Genomic DNA, 21,727 nt, shown 5'->3' with positions numbered 1-21,727 from the left:
GGAGTCCAGACGGGAGCATCAGACAAGGTGAGACACCCAGGTCTCTGCCCTCCTCGTCACCCACGTGAGGCTCCGCTCGGAGAGAGGAAACTGAGTCACCCAGGCTGGCTGTTAGGGCTCGCCCAGTGGCCGGAGTCCCCCCTCAGGCTCACAGCTGGTGATCGGTGGGTCCAGGGGACAGCAGAGTGAGATGCTTCTGGGAGGAAAAGCCGCTGAGAGGGCCCCTCCCCGTGCCGGCTGCCAGCAAGGCAGATGCAGGATGGGAGGAAGGCCGTTGCCAGCACGTCCGCCTGGGCCCTTTGCACTGAGTCCGAGGGGGCAGACAGCAAACGGGGAGGACAGGACGCAAAGGGAAGCTCTGAGAAGAGAGGACGGAGCACCCCTGTGTGCCAGGCGCTGTGCTGGGCCTCAGTGACCCGGCACAGAGGAGCACGGGGACCTGGCATCTCGCCAGAGCAGCCGCTCACCCTGATGGCCATAAGAGAGATTTAGGGGTGGTGACAGCCAGGACCTTCCTGAAAGGACTCCCCAGACTCTGGCTTTTGGGTTTTCAGGTGGGGGTGGGGGGTGGCGTGGGTAGGTGTGGGAAAGACAGGGGCCAGGGCACCCTGTGGTCGCAAATGCCTGAGGGGCTCGCTTTGCTCGGAAGTGGGCGCCGTGTGCCCTCAGCATGGCCACCCTGCGCTCCCAGCACAAGCCGGGCATTTTAGTAACGGAGCGGGAGGGGGCAGTGACAGTGGTCTCAGAAAGCCCAGGGCCTGCCAGGCTCTCCGGTGGGGAGCAGGGCAGGAGCCTCCCCCAGACTGAAGGTCGGCCCCCTGCACAGTGTCTTCAGGGGTAACAGGGGCCCCCGCAGCATCGGGGGTTTGGGGCACGCCTGCACCCCCACTTACGTGAGGAGCAGCAACGAGAGAATTTCCAAAACAAGAGAGAAACAATATATTAAAAATGCAGAGGTGGGGGGAGTGAAGGGAAGCAGGGGCGGGGGAGGGGGGACTCAAGAGCCAAGGGGATCTTTCTGTGTTTTTAAAGAAGCAAGTGTGGATATTTCACGCAACTGCTTGGACCATTTCAAAAGAAGTGGTAAATGCTTAACAACACAGAGTGAAAAATGCCCCAGGCAGCCGTCAACCTGGCTGGGCAGGATGGAGGAAGCCAGCAGCGCTGAGTGTGCTGCGTGGGGGAAGGGAGCCCGTGGTGGGACGGCGGAGGGCGCACAGTGGGGCAGGGGCCCCCGTCTTGGAGAACAGGGCCAGGGGAGCAGCCCGGGACCAGCCGCAGTGGGTGGGTCACCCTCCAACCTCCAGGTCCAGACTCCAAGATGGAGCGAGCATGTCTGTGCTTCCTCTCCCGGTGCCTCTTGGACACTGAGGATGGGAATTTCGCAGCATCTCTGGTGGTACAAGCAGTTCTTCGACAGGGCTGGGCAGCCCGGCTACGGGATGGCCCTGACCTGGGATTTTCAGGGGACGCCGGTCATCCTGAGTAGCACAGTAAACATCTCTTGATATGTTCCTTATGGGGTCCTGGGGAATGATAAAGTAAGGATGGAAACCAGGGTCTTCTAGTCAAAGAACCAGGCCTTGACTTAGGGAGGAAAATATCTGCCATATCCCCGTCAAGTGCTTGGATGCTCCCAGTGACGGAGAGCTCACTGTCTCATTCCTCTGCTGGCTGAGTTTCTCTTCCCTGACCTTCAGTTTTCCCTTTCCAGTTGGCCCCGCTCCCCTTCCCTGGCCGCAGGGAATGAATCACGGACCTACCCTGGGACAGAAAGGAAGCAGAAAAGCGCACGGCTCTTGAGTCTTACTCTCTAAGTAACTAGACCAGCTACTTCACCTCGCTTTTCACCCCTGAAGGCAGATGGAATCTGGAAGGCAGGGGTGGAGTCTCTGCTGGGGGCTGGGACAGCTTCTGAATGACCTGTGTGGGCCATGCAGCCCACCCTGTCCCAGAGGCCCAAGCACAAGGCAGGCGACCGAGGCAGAACTGCTTTCCCTGAGCAGTGCTTGAGCCCAGGCTCTGTCCAGCCCAGCCTGTTTCTGAGCGCTCTAGCCAGTGTGGTGTCAGCCCTCGCAGACCCCCAGCTCTTCCTGGGCCTGTGCAGGGGCAGCCCATGAGCCAGGCTGGAAAATCCCTGCTTTGCACATTGCCACTGGGGGCAGGTTCATAAAATGCGAAAAATCCCCCTTTCCCTTCACCTCCAAGGAGTTTAATCTCTTCTAATCAATTTAGCAGACTCGCTTGGTAGTAAACGGTAATGATTTGCATTTTTGAGCCTTTTTATCCCTCCTTAAGCAAAAAGATGCCTCCTCTGTCTGCCTTCTGGAAGGCCTGTTCAGGGCTGTGAATTGCTTGTTAGCACTCACCCTGGCGCCAATCCAGCGCCAGGCCTCCGCCCATCACCTGCACTGATCCAAGCGCAGGGAGGGGACAGGGGCGCGCAGCATGCCCACGGCTGCCCCTGGCTGTGTTCCTGGCCCTGAGAGCAGGTCCAGTCCTTGGGGTGCGCAGGGCACTGTGCACCCCAAGACACCTCATTCCAGCAAACGCCCCAGCTCTCTCCTGGTTGCCTCCCTAGCTCCATTGCTCCCTGTCTGCCGCATCCAATTTTCCTTGTTGTATTTTTCATAAGCGCGAGGCTCAGAAGCCCTGTCCTCCTCCCTGGTGTGTTCGGCAGGAAGCAGATTTCCGAGTGGAGTGGGTTGGCTTTGGGACTTGGGCTGCCATTGGTGGGGTGGGGGCGGGGGTTGTCCTCCTCTCCTGCCTCGGCTCCAAGCAGGTGAAGGAGGGAGGCTCAGGTGTGTCCTGGGCATGCTGCCTGGCACTTCTCCAGGCCCATCAGCCACCTCAGATCCTGCAGGGATCTTCACCTGGCCTGTCCCTCCCACTCTGGGCCTCTGTCACCTGCTGTGGATCAACTAGAACCTTCCAGAATTGGTGGAAGGGAGGAGCCCTTACTTGGCCTTTGGAGCACCCAGCTTTTCTGGGTGAAGCCTGACTCCTGTCGCAGCCCACCCTCCACTTTGCAGAAGGGGAAACAGAGGCTGTGGATTTACAAAACACGCTTTCCCTCCACCTCTCTGCAAACCCTTTCTGACCCCTCCTCACTTTCTGCTCCTGGTTGGCCTCCCTGGACCCCTAGGGGAAAGAGGAGGAGGGAGGGAGAAGAGGCAGAAGGCAGGCAAGGGCCTTGGGCTCTGGGTGGGGAAGCCTGCCCCCCCACCCCCCAGCCACCACCGTCTTCCTAGCTGCTGTCCCCTCCCCTGCCAGTGTCACTCAGAGCCAGAAGGGACCAGTGCCCCACCTCCTGCCCCCAACCCTGGCATCCCGGCCCTGGGTGGGGAGGCCCTCTAGTCAGCCACACGGCTGCCATGTTCCTGTGGAGGTGGCCCAGGAAGCTGGAGCCAATTTAGAGAAGATGGAGGCTTCCTCGGGGAGGCTGCAGGAAAAGGGAAGGAGAAAAGGGAAGAAAAGAAGCTTTTGATGCACATCATGTCTGCAGAATTGAGTATGACTAATTAATAGATTTTATTCTTAGTAATCTCTTAAGCATTCCATACGTTAGGCCCCACGCCTGAGCTGAGCTTACAAGAGGCCTCATTCGCAAAATGCAAATGACTCGCCTGGCCCTGCTGCCTCCTCTCTTGCCTCGCCTTTTCTTACCCCCCTCTTTTTTATTTTATTTTATTTTTTTTTTTAGGGAAAATTTAAAGGAAAATTGCCATGTAATAGAAAAGAGATTCTAATCACTACATCTAATTACCACGAAGGGTAAACCACTTAACCAAAGAAGTGTCATGGGCTCTTTTTATAAAAAAAAACTTAAAACCTGCTATAAATGCCACAAAATACAGTCATCAACGCTGAGGCCAACGAGGTTGTTCTGGCTAGTTAGAGGCTGCAAGGGTCAGGTCGGCCGCCCACAGAAGGGAGATTCTAGACAGAAGTGGTAGCCTGGGCCCTGGGCTTGTCTTCCCAGGCCCTGTGTCCTCAGGCTCTGCTAGGGGCTTGGGGAGGCTGGGCAGCCCTGCAGCATCTCTCTCCTTGTGTTATGAGGACACTCAGAGGAGTTGGACCAGGAAGGGACAGGAGTTCAGAGTAGACCTGGCTTCAGGCCTCCTGCTTGGCTTGGGGAGCTGTGAGGCGGCAGACATTCGGCAGCTCACTCTCAGAAAGGACTCCGGGAGGATGTCTGATGCTGAGGGGAGGAAAGGTGAGAGCAGGCCCCAGGGCCCGGCTGGCGAGTCTCCACTATCCTCAGCACTTACAGGGCAGGAGGACGCCTGCAGCGAGCCCTCGGTGAGCCCCTGCCTGAGCCCCCGGGGAGCGGGAGACCCACGTGTCCTCAGGCCCAGGTGGGCCCGGGCCTGCTTTGTGCTGTAGGGGAGGGAAGCTGATCACCCAGGCCTGCAGGCCTTTCTGACCTCACTGACTCTAGGGCCACTTGCTGTTCCCCAAATGCCTTCCTAACCTCAAAGGGCATGATTTGACCTCCTCCTGGTGTGGTCAAGGGGAAAGGAGGCCCCAGAGTAAGATTGGGGGCCCAAGCATGTTGGCAGTGGGGACTTGGGGGCCGTGGCGAGGCCAGGGCCTGGGACAACGGCAGAAGGCATGGGTGGTACTGTGAGGGAGGGGACCTCACTTCTGAAACAGCAGGGACCTCGGGCTTCTGTCCCTTCCCCCTCTTCCTGAGCCAATGCCCTACATCTGTGCGCACCCTCCGCTCCTCCCCAAGCTGCCCGAACGGCCTGTGTCAGGGGTGCTTGAGGCCAAAGGGAGGGCGACCTTCACAGAGACATGAAATTAAGGCTTGGAATAATCTCTCTCCTGATCTCATTGTGTGAGAAAATGATTCAAATGGGCCAAAGGGTGGGGAGGCTTAGTTTCGAGCGGAGTATGTCCATGCCCTGCGCCTGTCCCTGGGCCTGGGGAGCCGGACTCTCCATTGTGGGGCGAGACCCTCCCTCCAGCCTGGCAAGGGAGGGGGCCGCACCTCTCCTCCACCCCACTCACACGGCTCTTGTGACCATTCCTTTCAACCCCTGCCTCTTCACTGAAGGGGCCAGTCACATCTTTTCACGACCAGTGAGCGGCCAGCCCCTGGGCCTGTCCCGGCAGCCCCGTGACTGCTGGTCAGCATCCTCTTCCTGCCCTTGGCTTTTGTCAGTGCAGTTGAGGCCTTCTGAAACTGCCAGCGCCTGGAGCCGGACACCTCCTCGACCTCCCCTGCCCTCGGGCCAGGGTCTCTCCTCCGACATGGCTCTTCCCCAGCACAGCACCAGGGGCACGTTGACAGGTGGTGGCCCGAGCTTCCCGAGGGCCGGGGCGCGGGAGACCGCAGAACCCTGGGCACCACTCCTCCTTCTCTCCAGCTTTGCTGTCATCCTTTCATTACCGTTTTAATCTCATGGCTCACCAGACCGCACTGCCAGTTGATAAATGATGGCAACCCGGGTTCCGGGGGCAGGGGGAGGAAATAAAACCTGAATTCTTCCAAGGGCCCCGGTCAGTACCCTTTTGGAGCTGGCATTTCTGGAGGTCTGGTCTTCCCTCTCCAGAGCAGAGTGCCAGGGGTGGGTGCGGCCGAGTGCTCTGCGTTCGGGGGGCTGCTGTCTCCCAGGGCTCTTCTGAGAATGTTCACGTCTTTTTCTGGGCTTTGTTTGAGCAGCCATGGAAACCATTAGGTCTAATCAGCTCATAAAAAAAGAAAAAGTCCCTGCACCAATTACCTGTCCCGGGAGGAAGCACACAGCACAGAGGAAAGAGAAAGTCGCTGTTGAGGTGACTGCATCTGCATCTCGGGGGGGGTGGCGGGGGGAGAGACGAGCACACCGGCCATCAAAGAACGCTTTTCTCTGTATCAGAAAAGAGTGCGGCCCAGCTCTGGCCAACCTGAGATAGGGGTCTCCCTGGCCACCCGACTGGGACAGATACACCTCCGCCTTTAGGAACAGCATTGTCCCCCCTCCCGCCTCCCACCCCCAACACGCTTTGTCTACTTACTCAATGATTTCTAGGAGAAAGCAACATTCTCGTGACTCTATTGTCTCAGGAAATTGTACGAACTGACCCAAGAAGTAGTAAGGACCGGATATGAGGCTCTATCTACCCGTCTGTATTGAGAGACACGACATAGAGATCGACAGGTAGATAGACGCACCTCTGCGTGGCTGGGAAACCACAGCTCCCCCAGGGGGCTTCCATGGAGCGTGGTGCACGGACCTGGAGAGGGTTTCGGTATAGGAAAAAGAAAGTTTGCTTTTTAATCGACTACACCATTGTTCAAAGAATGCAGTGAAAGACGTGCTCTTTCTGCAAATCTGTAAGGGAAATGGTACGGGAAGAACCAGGGAAGAGGTTTCAGGACAATATCTCCATAGCAAAAAGATCTTTTCTTCCCCCTCTCCTTTGTGAGGAGCCTGAAAACCTTCCATCATGTCGTTGTCACTAGCAAGGAGCCGGCAGCGAGAGCTGCGTGGGGGCTTCGCGTGTTGGCTGTTCTTTCTGACGGTTCTTTTGTGACGGCCTTGAACAGAGCACGAGGCGTACACAGACACTGTTCAGGTAGTGTCTTTCCAGTTCAGGGAAAAAAAAAACAAAACCCTGACCCAACCCTTCCTGCAATATTATTTTTAGTCCTTCCCTCCCCAACTGGCATAATTTGGTATAAATTATGTCTTCAGCAACGTCAAATCCCCCTCCTACCGTCTCTTCTTTAAAAAAGAAAAAAATCTTTTTTTTCCACTGTTGTGTTCTATAAAATCGTCAACCCTTCCCAAACTTTGCTTTCTGCTGGGAAAGTCATCGTGGAATTCCTTCTCCTTGCTCTATGGGATGGCAGCAGGCTGGGCAGAGCCACGTTGTCGCCAGGCCGGGGGGGCGGCGGGAGCTGGGGCGGAGGTGGCCCGTGCGGCTGGTATCATGTGTAGGTGTAGTCTACGTCGGGGATGCCGCCGTCCCGGTAGCCCCGTGTGGTGCCGTAACCGATGGTGTGCGTGCCCTTACAGAGGCTGCTGCCGTTGGAGGGGAAGATGGTGTGGACCACGTACTCCTCTTTGGCGCGGTAAGGGTTGATGGGCAACATTTGGAGCCTGGGGCCTCGGATTTCCAGGATGGAGTTATCCTTCTTGGTCCCGGACTCCATGTAGTCGTCCTTTTTCCGGCTGCCCCGATTGTACGCCCGGTCCCGGGTCAGCAGCTCACCCGCCCGGTGCACGTACCAGCAGATGGCCCCCAGGACCAGGAAGAGGAAGACGAGGGCCACGGCACCACCGATGATGCCCGCCAGGGGCAGGCCCCCCATGGGGTCTGCGTTCTGCTCCTGGTTAAGCGTGGTGGTGGGGCCGTAGCTGTCTGCCGTCTCGGCTTTGGCGCACACGGGCGTCTCGTCAGCCACGTAAGTGTTGCCGGTCTCCATGGTGACCATGCAGATGATATAGGTGGACTTGGGCTCCAGAGCCGTCAGCAGGTACTCCGTCTTGTCCCCCTGCACCAGTGTCTCCGTGATGGAGCCCACGGCTGGGCTGTGGCCCAGGCGTAGCCAGCTGAGCCGGAAAGAGGAGGCGGGGAGCGTGGCCTTCCATGTGATGCGGATGGAGTCCGCCGTCAGGGGCTTCACGTGGATGACCAGGGTCTTGGTGCCATCGCCCGTGGCCATGGGGTAGTCGAGGCTGGAGTCGGGGAGGCGCAGCCCCGGCCTCTTGGCCTTGAGGGTGAAGAGTGAGCCCTGGGGTGTGGTGGCGGAGGCGTGGTTGCTGGCCGTGGTCTTGGCAGCAGCATCGGCCGCGCCTCCCTGTGAGCCCGTCTCGAAGCACTCGTCCATCTCGCTGGTGATGTCCTTGATGGCCATGCCCCGGACCTTCTCGGGGCCCTGGCACATGAGGCCCCGCACGTTGACCACGGCCGCCCGCGCCTTCACCCAGTCACGCAGCCACATGAGGTTACAGCCGCAGAACCAGGGGTTGTTGCGCAGCAGGAGCTGGGCCAGGTTCTCCAGGTCGTCGAACAGACCGCGGGGCAGCGTGGTGAGGTTGTTGTTGGACAGGTCCAGGCGCTCCAGTTCGCGCATCTTGGCCAGCGTGTTGTAGGGGATGTGGCTGATGGCGTTGTCCTGCAGGTACAGCTTCTGCAGGTGGGCGCTGGGCAGGTTGAGGGGCGGGGCGGCCAGGGAGTTGCGCACCAGCGAGAGCTCGGTGAGGTTCTGCAGGCGGCTGAACGTGTCGTCGGCGATGCGCTGGTTGGCCAGCAGGTTGCCGTCGAGCACCAGGCGCCGGAGGCTGTTGAGGCCCTTGAAGGCATGCAGCGGGATGGTGGAGATGCGGTTGTCGTCCAGCCGCAGCTCCTCCAGCGTGCGGGGCAGCCCCGAGGGGATGCTGCTCAGGTGGTTCCGGCTCAGGAAGAGCAGCTTGAGCTGCTTGCTATCGGCAAAGGCGTCCTCCTCGATGCTGACAGTGGACACGGAGTTGTCGTCCAGGTGCAGCTTCTCCAGCAGCGGGATGCGGGCCAGCGAGTCCCTGGCGATGGTGCGCACGTTGTTGTCCTGCAGGTGTAGCTCCCGCAGGGAGCGGGGCAGGTTGACCGGGAACTCGTCCAGGTCGTTCTCGTACAGGTAGATGACCTGCACATTGACCTTGGTCTTGAGGTCCTGGGGGATGCCGGCGTTGTTGATCCGGTTGTTCTGCAGGTAGAGGGTGGTGGCATCGTCAGGGATGTCAGCGGGGATGGAAGTGAGTCCCCGGTCGTTGCAGTAGATGAAGGTGTTGTCACAGCGGCATACCGAGGGACAGGTGGTGCTGTCGATGACCTCCGTCAGGAAGGCGATGAGCCCGTAGCAGAGGAAAAGCCAGTCCCGCAGGTCCATGGTGGCCGTGGTCATCACGACGGTGGCCGTGACGGTGGCAGCGGGTGTGGTGGTGGCGGCGGCGGTGGGGTGTGCCACCACCATGGTGGATGGCTGGGGGCGCCGGGCCCCGCCTGATTCGGAGCCTCAACACCTGCAAGGAGCATAAGACACGTGCGGTGAGAGCAAGTCCTGGCGCCCACCCGCCTGCCGCCGCAGGGTCGCCACGGGGTCACCGCGGGGCAGAGGTCAAGCCTCGAGGCGCACGCCCCGCGGCCCTTCCTGGGCCAGCCTGACTTCACAGGCGATCCCTCGGGCCGAGGTCAGACTCTAACGACATCTGGCTAACGTGAAATCTCATCAGGAGCAAAGATGTCTGTGAATTAGGCGGCCGCAGTCGGCCTTCCCGGACGGTGATTTCGAGCCGCGGGTGAGGTTTATTTAGCGAGAGCCATGCCGCGGTTTGTTTCTTCTTTCGAGACTTCACCCTAAGCCAGTCTTTATGGCTAATGCTAAAGGTGGCTGGTCAGTGCTGATGGGATGGATTTAAGGTGTGTTTTATGGATTCAGAGCCACCATTTCTCACGGGAACGGAAACTCGCATCTCTATGTGGCTCGTACCCAGGGTCTGAAGGAGAAGCTCGTTTCTGTGAGGGCTGTGAGCTCACAAGGGGCTGGGGTGGGGGGGGGGGGTCAGTAGAACCCGCAGAAAAGAAGCCGCCGGGTTGCCACTGGTGAGCAGTGGAGGACGAGGAGCTTCATTGTCTGGTGTTAAAACATGTCCCATTTGTCACTCATGGCATTTTCTAGACAGAAGAATGAGGTGCCAACGGGATCGCTTTCTTGTGTATTTACAGAAAACCCTTTATATCCGAGGTGCTCTCCCTAGCTCCTCATTCCATGTCGTGTGGGAGATTATTCTACACCTTACCCCCTTCCCAAATCACGAAACTTTCAGCTATTTTGAAAAAAAAAAATTTATCTGTTTTCTTGCATTTGAAGAAATGACACGAATGAAAGGAGGGAGGGGTCCACACTGAGGGAATCAGCTGCAAGGTGTAATTTCGGTTTTCACAAATGGAAAAATTGCAGCGTAGATTTTTCTCCTATTATTTTGCTGTTCATAGTGGTAAAAAATCAATTAAAGAGAAATGATCTTTCAAGCTCAGTTGGGGAGGTGTCTTCATGCAGCCAGCAAAGGTCTGCCATGTAACTCTAGGTTCACAAAGGCTTTTCAACGGTGGGACACAATCATTGCCTCCCCGAATCTGAGCTGAGGCCCCAGCCTGAAGCCAGCCCAGCCCGGTGTGCAGAGCAGAATTGGGATCTGGTCACTGAACGAGTCAGTGGGGACCTCACTCTCAGGCCCTGGGGACTGAGCATCTCCATTTCTCAACCAATGTCAAATCTTCTCCCTTGTCTGTCCCTCTCTATCCTGGAACTGCTCCCCTCCATCTAGCAAACTGCTCTTCACATGTCCCCTCCTCTGCTAGTCTTCCACCCACCCATCCACCCATCCATGCATCTGTCTATCTAGCTGTCCAGCAGATCTTTGTGGAGCACCCCCCACGTGCCAGCCCATGTTCTAGCCACTTGGGATCCCATTCTGGTGGGATAGTAGCTCACACTATGATGCTCCTAGAGCTTCATGAGCATTTAAGTCATTTAACCCTTCTAGCAAACCTGATGTCAATGCCCTTCTTCTTCCCACTTAACAGAAGAGAAAACTGCGGCTCCGAGGCATTAATGCACCCAAGACACTTGAGGAGTGGTGGGGAGGCCAGAACCTTGGCCACTAGGCTCGTGGTGCCCCATTTCATGCCCATCTTTGTGGGCTGTGGGTTGCACTGTTGGGTGGTTAGTGTTTTAATGTCCCCGACTAAATTTTAGGTACTCAAGGGCAGGGACCGTGGGCTGTGGAGGCCTGGGGTGGCTTAGCATCAGCGACCACCCAAGGTGCTTCGCAAGGCAGGAATGCCTCCAGTCACTCCCCTCTACACACTCATACCCCATTTGCATTTATTGGGGCCTCTGGACAGACAGCCTCGGCAGCCCGAGGGCCTCCTGGACCAAGCTCAGGCTTTGCCCATGGTTAATGCACTAGCCTCGCTCGGGGCCTGTAAGAGGCATGAACCTTTATCCATGAGGTGGACCCAAGGCAGCTCAGGGGCCGGCAGAGGAAAGCTGGCTAGAAGCAAGTGAGGGCAAAGGGGAAAGCGTGCATGGGGCCTGTGCACGGAGCCAGAGGGGCCAAGGCCTCGTGGAAGCCAGGAGAAAGGGGGACTGCTGAGACCTTGCCCAACACTCTGGGCTCCTGAAGCCAGCTTAGGCCCCCTTCTGTGAGCACCCGCTGGCCTGAGGGGCTAAGGACACTGCCTGCTTATTCCTGGCTGCTTCCTTGAGCTCATCTCCCAGCCCAGGCTCTGGGTCCTGAGCCCACTCACACCCCATCCCTGTGGGACCTGGAGTGGGTCTTTGCGTCCTGCACTTGAGCTTGCTCTCGGCGGATTTAGCCATCAGCTTTGTTTCCCTGACCCGGATGCCCTGACCCACTCCCGTCCTCTTACCCCCACCTGCAGAGCCCCACACCATGCTGGTCAGCCCTCCTTCCCTTAGTGTCAGCGAGAGTCACCCCGTAAAATCTGGCTGGAGCGTGGGCATCCCAGGCTGCCTGGCCTTTACCTGACCACTGATTCTCTCACCTCTCATCACACCCAGGCCTGAGGAGGGCCATGGCCCGAACTCTATAAGAGGACAGGCTCAAAACGGGCCTGCTACATAGACCGGGACATGCCCGCCTTCAGAGGACAGGGATAAACCCAGGCACAAGGGGGACCAACCAGCCAGGTCTCGGCCAACCCCCTCCACAGACGCATGTTTGTACCTGTGCCAGCCTGTCACATACACACGAGGGTTATGGGGCCTGCATATCCCGTCTCAAGATGCTTGGGAGAAAAGAGGCAGGACTAGGGCAGGTGTGCACCTGCCTCGGTCTCAGAGGTCAAGTCTGAGTCCCGCTGTCCAGGGCGCCAGCATCTGGCCAGAGGACACACACCTTCTTTGACCTGTCAGCTGCTGAGACCTGGCACATGGGATGCAGGTGGCCCCTGGGCTTGGCCGTTTGGGCGGTGCCCTGAGCAGGGGGGCAGCCTTGTAAAGGCCAAAGCCAAGGCCAGCCACCACGTTCTCTGGCACAGACATCAGTCCCCGGTGCCGGCTCAGCTCATGGCCACAGCCCTCAGCCTGCAGAGGCCCTGGCATCATAACAGTGTCTAAATTGCAGCTTTCAGAGATGCCTGATGGATAACCAAGAAGCAGTTGGGAGGCCGAGACCCAAGGCCTTTCCCTTCCCCTGTCTGCGGGCCTCATCCATCTTTGCTTGAGCTTCCCCTTGCCGCCCCTTCCCCAAGGCTGTGGCGCAGGGCAGGGCCTGGGGGTGGAGAGGAAGAAAGCATGCCTTCCTGGAGGAGCCTTTAATTGCCTGGGTGCCAGGTGGCCTTTTTATTCCTTTGTTGTGTGTTTGACAGTTTGTGTGGCCATCAAATTGAACCCGGTAAATTGCCCGTCTTCTGCAGGGTCACTTGTTGTGCAGATTCCGCAGACTTCAGCATGATGGGAGTTATGACCTGCCGGCTCCGTGACTGACAGCAGGATCCTTCCCTGGGGGGCCGGGGGAGGGAGCAGGGAGGTGGCTCTGGCTGGATGGATACAGACCCCCATTCGCCAATGGGGGACCCCGGGCATCATTCTTGGGGCTCTCCCTCAGTCACTAGCTCCTGCCAGCTTCCGAGACAGAGAAACCTGGGTTCGAGTCCTGCCTCTGCCACGTCCAGGCTCCCGACAGGGACTCCTTGTCAATCGCTGTGATGCTGGGCCCCCTCCTCCTTCACTTGTGCATCCTCAGCCCCACGCCCCAAGCTATGGTGGACACACTGATCCTACAGTGGGGCCCTCCTGTTGTGACCCCAGGCTGCACCAGCCTCTTTCTCGTGGGGAGCTGTCCAGGCCCAGGGAGGGGGGTGTGAGTGGCTGGAGCCCACAGCTCAGCTCTCGCCTCGGTCCCCCTGGAACTCTCAGCTGCAGCCCAGCCCTGGTTCCTGAAGGCCCTGACCTCCCTTGTGCTGCTCCCTCTGGGCCTTTGCTCCATGCTGTTTCTGATCCTCGGACACCAACACACCCTCCCCCACTCCTGCCATTGCCGGGCCAGTTTCTGCTCCTCCCCAAGACCTCAGTGTATAGAGCCCCCTCCATGAAGCTTTCCCTGACCCTCTGCAAAGCTGACCCACTTCACTGGTGGGAGATGTTTATCTGCCAACTGGATGGAGGTGCTTCCCTGTTGGAGACCCCTGGCCTGGTGTCTTCCCCAAATCCCATTACGCTGGGGCTGCCAGAGGCCCAGGGACTTCCATGGGGGGGGTCACTTTGGGAGGGAGAGGCTGGAGGGAGGGTAACACGCAGGGGGCAGCTGCAGGACGGAAGGCCCAGCACAGGCCCTAGCATGCTGGACAGGAGATGGTACTGCTGCCGGTTCTCAGGGCACAGTTAGATGTGAGCACACCAGGGGGCTGAGCGTGTTTCTGGAAGGAACTGGAGGTCCCAGGCGGGAGAGGGAAGGCAGGGCAGGCCTCCTCCTGCCCCCAAGCGCTGGCCTTCCTTCCTGTTGGTTAGTGAGGGCAGCTCATGTGGGGATGTCCTGATGCTGGGTCCCCCGAAGTGCCAGGCACGGTCTCAGCCCCCACTTTAGGAATCAGAGAATTCCAGATGGTGCTGACCCCAAGAAGGAGGCATGTGAACTAGAATCAGGGAGGGGACAACAAAACTAGGTTTGAATCTGGCCTCACTAGTCCCCAGCTGTGTGACCTGCAGTGACACGTCTCTGGGCCTCAGCTTCCTCATCTGTAACGTGCTGCTGGGAACCCCACTCTCCTGGGAGGACGACAAGAGAGGGGTTGTGCAGAATGCCCAGCACAGGACTGGGTGGTTCTAGAAAGAAGAGCTGCTCCACCTTGTCCCAGGGAGGGACCCCGAGGTGCTCCTATGACCCACTCAGGCTGCCCACCTGTCTTGGCAGAGCTTCCGAAACGACGGAGCCAGGGAGCCCCTTGCCCTCCCCTTTTCTATGCCCCCTCTGGTCCATCTCTTCAACAACGGGAGTTCATTGTGTTTGCCCTAAGCCTTGCCAGGCCCCCAGGTCCTTCCCGGAAGGGCCCGAGGTAGGAGCAAGGGGTACAGACAGGGCAGGCTAGGGATAAAAGCAGTTGCTCAGCCCTGAGGGGGTAAAGCAGGAGACGCTGGCCCCAGAAGGAGCCGTGGTCTCCCCTGCCAGGCCGGGAGCTTCACCAAGGCTAGATCGTCGCACAGCTGTGATGAGTCCTCAGCAGACCTTTGTTTAAATTAATGAGGGCCCCCCTCCCCCCAGGGCCTGCCTGGGCTCAGTCCCCGGCTCCACCTACTGAGGGTGGCCTCAGGTCTCAGGCCTTCCTCTGTAAGATGGGACCACAAATGATCCACCTCCCTGGGCCTTGTGAGGATAAGCTACGGCTGTTTTCAAGCTGAGCAGAGGGCCTGATGCAGAGTGCACTACACAACAGGGGACCATGCCCATCTCAGCAGTAGGCAGCACTCCAGGGCAGGTCCAGATGGAAACTGCGGGCCCAGGGGGAGACCCTGGGACTTCTGGGTGAGCGGGCCTTTTCCAAGCCCTAGTTCAGGCCCAGGCCGGTCTAAGCCCACCAGAGTCACCTCCTTCGGGCAGGGGGCCGGCTGCCCTGACCCTCAAGGCCCTTCCAAGCCTGCCCTGCACGACTCTGCCCCAGCTCTCATCCATTGGTGCCATTGATAACTTGTAGTAGAAGGGGGAGCGGGGCCGGGGGTGGGGGTGGTGGTAGGGGATTCTTTTAAAACCTAAAGTTAATTATTTTTCTAATTTTGTGTTGCATGCATTATGCATCAGCGGTTCTCACTAGCGGTAATTGCAGACAGGTATGCAAATTCACTAAAAATGTACCTCGAGTTCACCTCACCGCGTAGGCCGCCTGGGCGGTGCCGGGCGGCAGGATGTCCTGAACTTCAGAGAATGCAAATCCCTTTAAAAAACAAGACTTTAAAATTGTGTCTTAGGAGGTTAATTATATTGATAACAGTGTTCGATATTAAACTATTCAGGGCCAGGAGGGGGTGGGGGGCTGAAAGGAGACACGTGTAATTTTGTTTCTCCCTCTCTCCCCACATTATTTAATAAGATATTCCTGCACCTGATATTTCTGTCTGTCTGCGTGCATTTTTTAGTAAAGCTGCCTAGACTGAGGCTTCATTCCTTTGGGGAAGGAAAAAAGGAGAAGGCAGGGGAGTTTCAGAAGGTAGAAGAGGGGCTTGAGGGCCTTCACTGGGGGGGGCAGAAGGAAGGAAGGGAGGGGGTAGCAGGGAGGGGACCCCGGGGTTTGTAGGGTCAGTGCTGGTGGCCTCTCAGCAGTCAGCAGGATGGGGGCAGCCAGGGGCAGAGAGAGAGGAGCAGGGTGACCAGGAGAGACTGGGGATGGTGATGTTTATTGATCATGAAGCAAAGGCTGAGAGCTGGCCGGAAGCAGGCTGGGGGTGGGGCCCCCCGGTGGGGCCCCCCCGGGAGCTGTGCAGCATCCCCCACAACGCAGGCCCTGCTCCTTGAGAAATCCCCCCTCTTTATTTATCCTGAGTTGATTGTCCAACCATTCCCACTAGAATGTAAACTCCCCTAAACCAGGATATGTTCTGTTCCGTTCACCGGCCCAGCAGAGAGCCTGGCATGGGAGTGCTCATAAGCATCTGGTGAATGAATGAATGAATGAATGAATGAAGACGCCAAAAGGCAGGCCCCCCAATCTGAAACCTGGAAACAGGCAGTGGGAGAGAAGAGGGAGGCTGGCCCCCCTTTAGCCCCAGCCTGGGAGGGGATAACCACCCAGGCGCCCTCAGCACCACAGCCCAGAGAGGAAGAGGGACTGACTGGTCTGAATTATGCCACCGGTGGTGGAGGAGCTGGACACAGACCCAGGCCTTGGACTCACTGTCCAGTGCTCTTCCCTGCCCTCTCAGCTGCCCCCTTCTCGTCTCCTCTGACACGGGGAGGCTGGCCTGGCACTGCCCGACCACAGGTCTACCTCCAGGCCAGCCTCCCATTCCTAGAGATGGCCTGCAGTGACGCACGAGGGTGGACCCCACCGTCAGGACTCCGGAATTGGGGAGTCACGGGACCTTGGAGATTATCTGCCTTTCACAGGGGAGGAAAAAGTGAGGCCCAGAGAGCAGAAGGGATTGGCCCAGCAGCCACGGGCGCCCCTCCCCCCAGCCACCTGCTCCAGCCTTGGCACTGAACTCTCAAACCCTTTCCCAGAGGACTGGCACAGGGAGGGTGGTGGTGCACAGTGTCTAACTCACATAGGGACTCGTGGGGGCTGCCTCCCCCGCCTGCAGGTATGTAGACCCCTCCAGCCCGATGGGGTGCGGCCCATTAGTGGCAGTAGCTGGCCAGGGAGGGGCCCGCTGCGTGCTGGGTCCTCCGTGACCCCCTCTCCTCTCTAGCTGGCCTGCGCACCCAGCGCACAAAGGGGAGCACGTTCAGGGAGGGAAAGGGATGTGCCCAGGGTCACACTGCTTACAACAGGAGGGACAGGGCACCAGCTCATGTCTGCCTGGCTCCTCTGGTTTGGTTCTCTTTGCTTTTCTGCCTTGGGATGGAAGGAGGCTCCGCAGCTCACCAGAGGCAGAGCCACGCACTGAGCAGGTTCTCCATAAATATTAGGGGTGCAGGCCTGGGGAGCGGCCGTGGGCCCCAGGAATTGCCCCCAACCCCTCCTAGGGGCTGGGAGGTGAATAGGGACAAATGACGGGGCAGTGAGGGATGTGTGGTAGGGATGAGGGAGGGGAGGCCAGGTGGGCAGGGGCCGAGCATGGGCTCCCTGCGATCGTGACGCCTGTCGGCCCCGCTGCTGGGCTGGCGCGCCTTTATAATAAATAACAGCAAATAGCCGATCCACAGGGCATCTTTCACGCCGGTGGCTAATAACACGGCTATTAATGCCCCCGCAGACGGCGTGCACGTCGCGCCGCGCTGACGAATGTCCCAGGCCCTGGCGCAGTCATAAATCAGCCCCTCTCCTGGGGAAGCGTGCAGAGAAGTGTCATTTTCCATCTTGGTAATGAATTGGGGCTTCCCTGCCCTGCCCTGGGCACCGCCACTGGAAGTTGCCTGGGATTTGTGTTTGGGGAGGCACAAGCCCTCCCTCCTGGCCTCTGGGGAGCCGGGAAGAGTGGGGCCACCCCTTCCCCCCAGGCAGGACCCAGCTCTCCACCTGCCCAGCCCTGGCAGTTCAGCAGCTCGAGTGAGGACGAGGGGGCGCTTGGGCCTGCGGTGTGATCTTGGGACACTTACTGCCCGTCCCTGGGCTCCCAGCATGCCACACTCACCAGCAGAGGGGCTGGACTGGAAGCCAGAACAGTGATGCCCAAGGGCCAGCAGGCGCAAGGTCTTGGGTGGTGGCTTTGGCTCAGCCCCACCCTTGGTCCTCCCGGCCAGGGCAGGGGCGGGCCTGGACAGAGAGACTCTCTCCCGTGGGAGGGCAGCAGGTACCGTGGCCAGTGTCACCAAAGGTCCTGCCTCCCCCAAGGCCTCACGACTGCCCCCTTTGGGCAGAACTCAGAGGGGCTCAAAGTAAGACCCCCGCTCTGGAGCAGCAGGGTCCCCATGGTGGGGCAGCAGTTTACTCCAGAAAAGCCTTATACCCTGGTCCCATCCACCCTGGGGTAGAGCACGGCCCCCAGGTAGCAAAAGACCTCTCCCTTGGCAAGCAGAAACTGCTGGTTGCCTGACTGCCTGTGGGGGGGTGGGGGGGGGGCAGAGCTGCAGACCTGGGGAGCTCTGTGATGCCCCAGTGCAACCCAGCTGGAAAGAGAGCAGGCCCCAGCTGTCTCAGGCATGAGGAGCCACTGGGCCTTCCTGGGCCACCCAGAGCCCCTCTGCAACTGCCTTACCTCCTGAGCTGCAGCCCCGGAGCCTGCTGGGTCTGGCTGGGGTCTCTGTTCTGGATGCTTCCGGTTGAGGTGGGCCTGGACACACTCACATTCCGATCCCGCGGCCCTGGCATGCAGGTGCAGGCCACAGAGCTGGGGTGTTGCGTGGAGCTAGGGGCACCCCGGGGAGCGGGCAGGACCCCCGTGCTCTGCTCTGCGGGGCTCCTCGCGCTCAGACTTGGCTGCAGGGCTGGAGTAGCATGCTCTGTCCCACAGGCTCCAGGCGCTGCTGGCCTCTCCCCCCGGAGTGAGGGGCGTGCATGAGGGGCCTGCAGAGGCACCCCATGCAGCCCCGGGACTCCCGTGTGCTGCCCGAGGGTGTTCTGGGCCCCTCCTCCCCAGGCATGCCCTAGAGCCTGGTGTCCATCCTGCCGAGGTGGCCTCTCGCTGTCCTCTTTCAACTTTTGCCCTTTTGTCTGTTGGCCGCCACCTCCTCTGAAAGGCTTCTGCGTGGCTTTTACCCCCTTTTCTTCACCAAGTTTTTTTTTTTTTTTTTTTAATCCCTTTAAGTCACTTGGCAGAATGGGCTCCGGTGCAGAGAGCGGTCTTGCGTGACAGAGCTGAGAGGGAGCCACTCTCCAAAGACTCGGTATTCCTGCCACTCAGGCTGTGTCTCCGGGGGGAAGGAGGGGGTCCATTACCCCGCTGAGGAGTTCAGATGTTCACCACGGGGCTGGAGCTGCTGACATGCGCCGCTGAGCTGTCAGGCCCCACATGCCTCTCTTTGGAAAGATGTTGGGAGGGGCGGGCGGCGCTCAGTCCTGCTTGGCTTCTCCTGTTTGTCGAGAAGGTTTTCTTGCTGGGGAGGTGGGGAGGAGGGGCGAGTTATTCCTGCTTCACCCTCTGGTCTTGTCTGTCCAAAAAGGAGTCCTGCTCACCCACTCCCTGCCTCCTCACCTGCCAAAAAACAATACAAGTGATTAAGCCCAGGGAAATTAGGAGCCACACAGGGACGGGCGGCCTGGGCTGCGGGCCCCCTCTTCTTCCATCCCCCTGGAACCCTCGTTCTGGAATACTGTTCTCCAGTGAGCCGGGAGGGGGCGGGGATGACTCCCTATCATCTCCCTTCTCTTCTCAAATCCAGACAACAAACAGGGGGCCATGCAGAGCACCCTCCTCAAAGCTCCCCCGTTTCATTTAGCTGGGGATGGAAGGACCGGAAAGAGAAGCAAAGTTCTGAGGGCTCCTGGTCGCACAGGGGCTGCCTGCCCGGCCCAGCGCTGGCTGGCTCCGCTTTCCCCCAGCACCTGCTCCTCTTGCGAAATGTCATTCAAAGGATCCAACTGGGCCACCGCGGCCTCGGCTTCCAGAAGCAGCACTGCCTTTCACCGTGGGAAGCAGGAGCAGCGGGGAAGCCAGGAAGTTGGGTCTCAGAGTCTCTGGCCTCCCTCCTGCAACCGCCCCACTTCCTAGGCCAGGGTCAGGGCTCCACGCCTCTGGTGTCCTCGAAGCCCATCCTCCCCTTCCACAGAGAGCTGGGGGGCAGGGCTGGCTGGTCCTCAGAATCCAAAACAAACCCCGAGCCCTCCAATCGCCTCTCACCACCTCTCATTAGCGTGGCGTGCTGAAGCCCTACGGTGCCCCGGTGTCCGTATTCCCCCTGCAGGAGCCCCTCTTTGGAAAAGGGCTTTTATTACACATCTGAGAGTGTTAGCTCTGGTTTGAAATCGGATCCAGATGGGCTCAGCTGCATTTGGGCACTCTCCTTTGTCGGGCCGAAGGTGGCTGATTTGAGAAATGCTTGCTGTCTGGGGCTGTTACAAATAAAAACAAGGATCTTTAGGGGTGCGTGTTTTCATAAGCCCAGAGCCCAGACTGGGGCGGAGTGCACTACACACTGGATGCCCAGCCTGGCAGGGGCACACGGGTGACGAGGGTGGAGTGCCGGCGGAGGCTGATGGGGCTGACAGCATAAGCGGTGGGGAGGGGGGTCCTTGGGACAAGCCTCCCCAGAAGGAAGGGGGTACAAGACGCAGCAGCCCCATGGATCCTGTGTGGCTGGGGCCTGCTATCTACCCAGGGTGCCAGTAGGCAGGCGGGTGAGGCCCCTCCAGGGGTGGAGGGGGGTGTTGGGTCGGAGGGGAGGCGAGGACAGTGCCTGCACAAGGGGTGACTGCCGGGCTGTGGCGCGGGTTCTTACTGCTATTACCCCCGCGTGATTTCATCCAATTATAAATTGTAATTTCTCTATGAAAGCGAGAGATGGAAACAGTCCAATGAGGTCATCTGCCTCCCTGGCCAGGGCGCGGAAATTGTTTCTGTACTGCTGGGGGTGGGAGTGGAGGTGGCGGGGCCTCCGTATTTCAGGAGGATGGTGGCAGCCTGGCTGCTGATCCCCCACGACAGAGAGAAACGGCCTAAGAACTGCTTTTGAAGTTATGAATCGAGGAGGGCGGCTTCATCCTACCAGCACTGGCCCCTTTTCCCAGTCCTCCTATGCAGCCTCGAGAGCCCCACAAAGCACAGCCCCAGAATGCCCAAGCGGGCTCGCTCCAGGCCCTTCCCCCACACTGCCCCCGCTCCTGCATCGGGTCGCCCTCCTCCTTGGGGGGCCTGGGTCACACACACCCGTAGTGTCCTGAAAGGAGTTGTCTCCCTCCTTCAAGGAAGGGATTATCTCTGCTTGTCTGAGGCAGATCCCCCAGTACCTGGCTTAGTGCCTTGCACACAGTAGATGCTTCATAAATGCACCCGGTGACCTCCCCACTCTCCTTTCTCATTTAGAAAATCGGGGTCTGAGCAAGGCTCTTGGTGGGGCCGTCTGACTTCGTCCATCCTGGGGTGGGCCTGCTGGCCGTGCCTGGGAGGTGGGAGCTCTTCCCACGTGTGGGTGCATCCTGATGATTGTTAGTAGTCACCTGCGCTCACCGAACCAAACAAGGCCCAGGAATAAATATGTAAATGTGCCCTCCTGGCAAACATCTACCGTCCCCAGTGGGTGCGCGATTGGATCGAGAAGGCCGAGGCCACACAATGCAAAGTGAGTGCGGCATGCGGACCTTCTATGTGGTCAAACGGAGCTAGGATAAAATGAATCTGTTCAGTCCAAGGGTTCTGCTACAGGAGCCCCCCCCACCCCCCCGGGTCAAGCCACTTTGGCCAGCTCGTAGGTACGCCCCCTACAGGACATTCTCTGCCCACCACCCCTTGCCACGGCCTTCCCTGCTTCCACAGGCTCCAGGTCTCTGCTCCGCCAAATGAACCATTTTTTGGGTCAACATAATAAAAGCTTCCATTTGTAAGTACTTGAGATGCTTACAGTTTTACTTTTTGTTATAAATAATAACATCATAACTGTATTAAAAGAAATCTGAAAGGGGGAAAGAGAGCCAAGTGCACGATCCCACATGTCTACACCATTCCACTTTGGCCGGATCTGTCCATACAGAGATACCGTCTGCAGGGGGACAATGCACCTTTGCCTTTTCCAGGTCATTTCTGCTTTGTCATCTCCCTTGAGCCTGGGGACAACCCAGTACAGCTGTTAGGGCAGAGAGGACCATGGCACTGAAAAGGAGGCACGTGTCCAAGCTTGCACAACCTTCATGACAGCCAGGGCCTTGAACCCTGGCCCAGTCCCCCTCTCTCTGCATGAAATGGAGTCTCAGTACAACAGAAAGACGCCATCAACCAAACCCACAGTGGCCCCTGGGCCCACTGCCCCAAGGGAACTGGGTTTTCCTGAGGCCCTCTCGTGCAATCATCCATCCATCTATCCATCATCTACATATCTCTCTATTCATCCATCTCTCTGTCCATTCACCCATCATGCATCTGTCCATCCATCCATCTGTGCATCAATCCCTCCCTCTCCCCATCTCTCCATCTCTCTGTCCATCT

General features: G+C 58.7%; 2 protein-coding genes across 3 annotated transcripts in view; one reads left to right on the top strand and one right to left on the bottom strand.

The window, feature by feature from the left end:
- The window catches only part of MACROD1 (mono-ADP ribosylhydrolase 1), a 146,267-nt gene that overhangs the window by 35,280 nt on the left and 89,260 nt on the right, over positions 1–21,727 (top strand). The window lies entirely within an intron of this gene.
- FLRT1 (fibronectin leucine rich transmembrane protein 1) overlaps positions 1,020–21,727 on the bottom strand; it is a 77,319-nt gene continuing 56,611 nt past the window's right edge. The window contains exons 2-3 of the mRNA XM_032414341.1: positions 17,849–18,784; positions 1,020–8,996 (exon numbers count right to left, since the gene is read on the bottom strand). Coding sequence (XP_032270232.1) covers positions 6,923–8,947 — 2,025 coding nt within the window. The 5' untranslated portion in view covers positions 8,948–8,996; positions 17,849–18,784 and the 3' untranslated portion in view covers positions 1,020–6,922. The remainder of the gene's footprint in view (positions 8,997–17,848; positions 18,785–21,727) is intronic.

This window comes from Phoca vitulina, unplaced genomic scaffold (genome assembly GCF_004348235.1).
Source record: "Phoca vitulina isolate PV1807 unplaced genomic scaffold, GSC_HSeal_1.0 scaffold16, whole genome shotgun sequence".
NCBI classification, from domain to species: Eukaryota; Metazoa; Chordata; class Mammalia; order Carnivora; family Phocidae; genus Phoca; species Phoca vitulina.
Note: the sequence above shows the minus strand (reverse complement) of the source record. Positions and strands in the feature narration are given on the sequence as shown.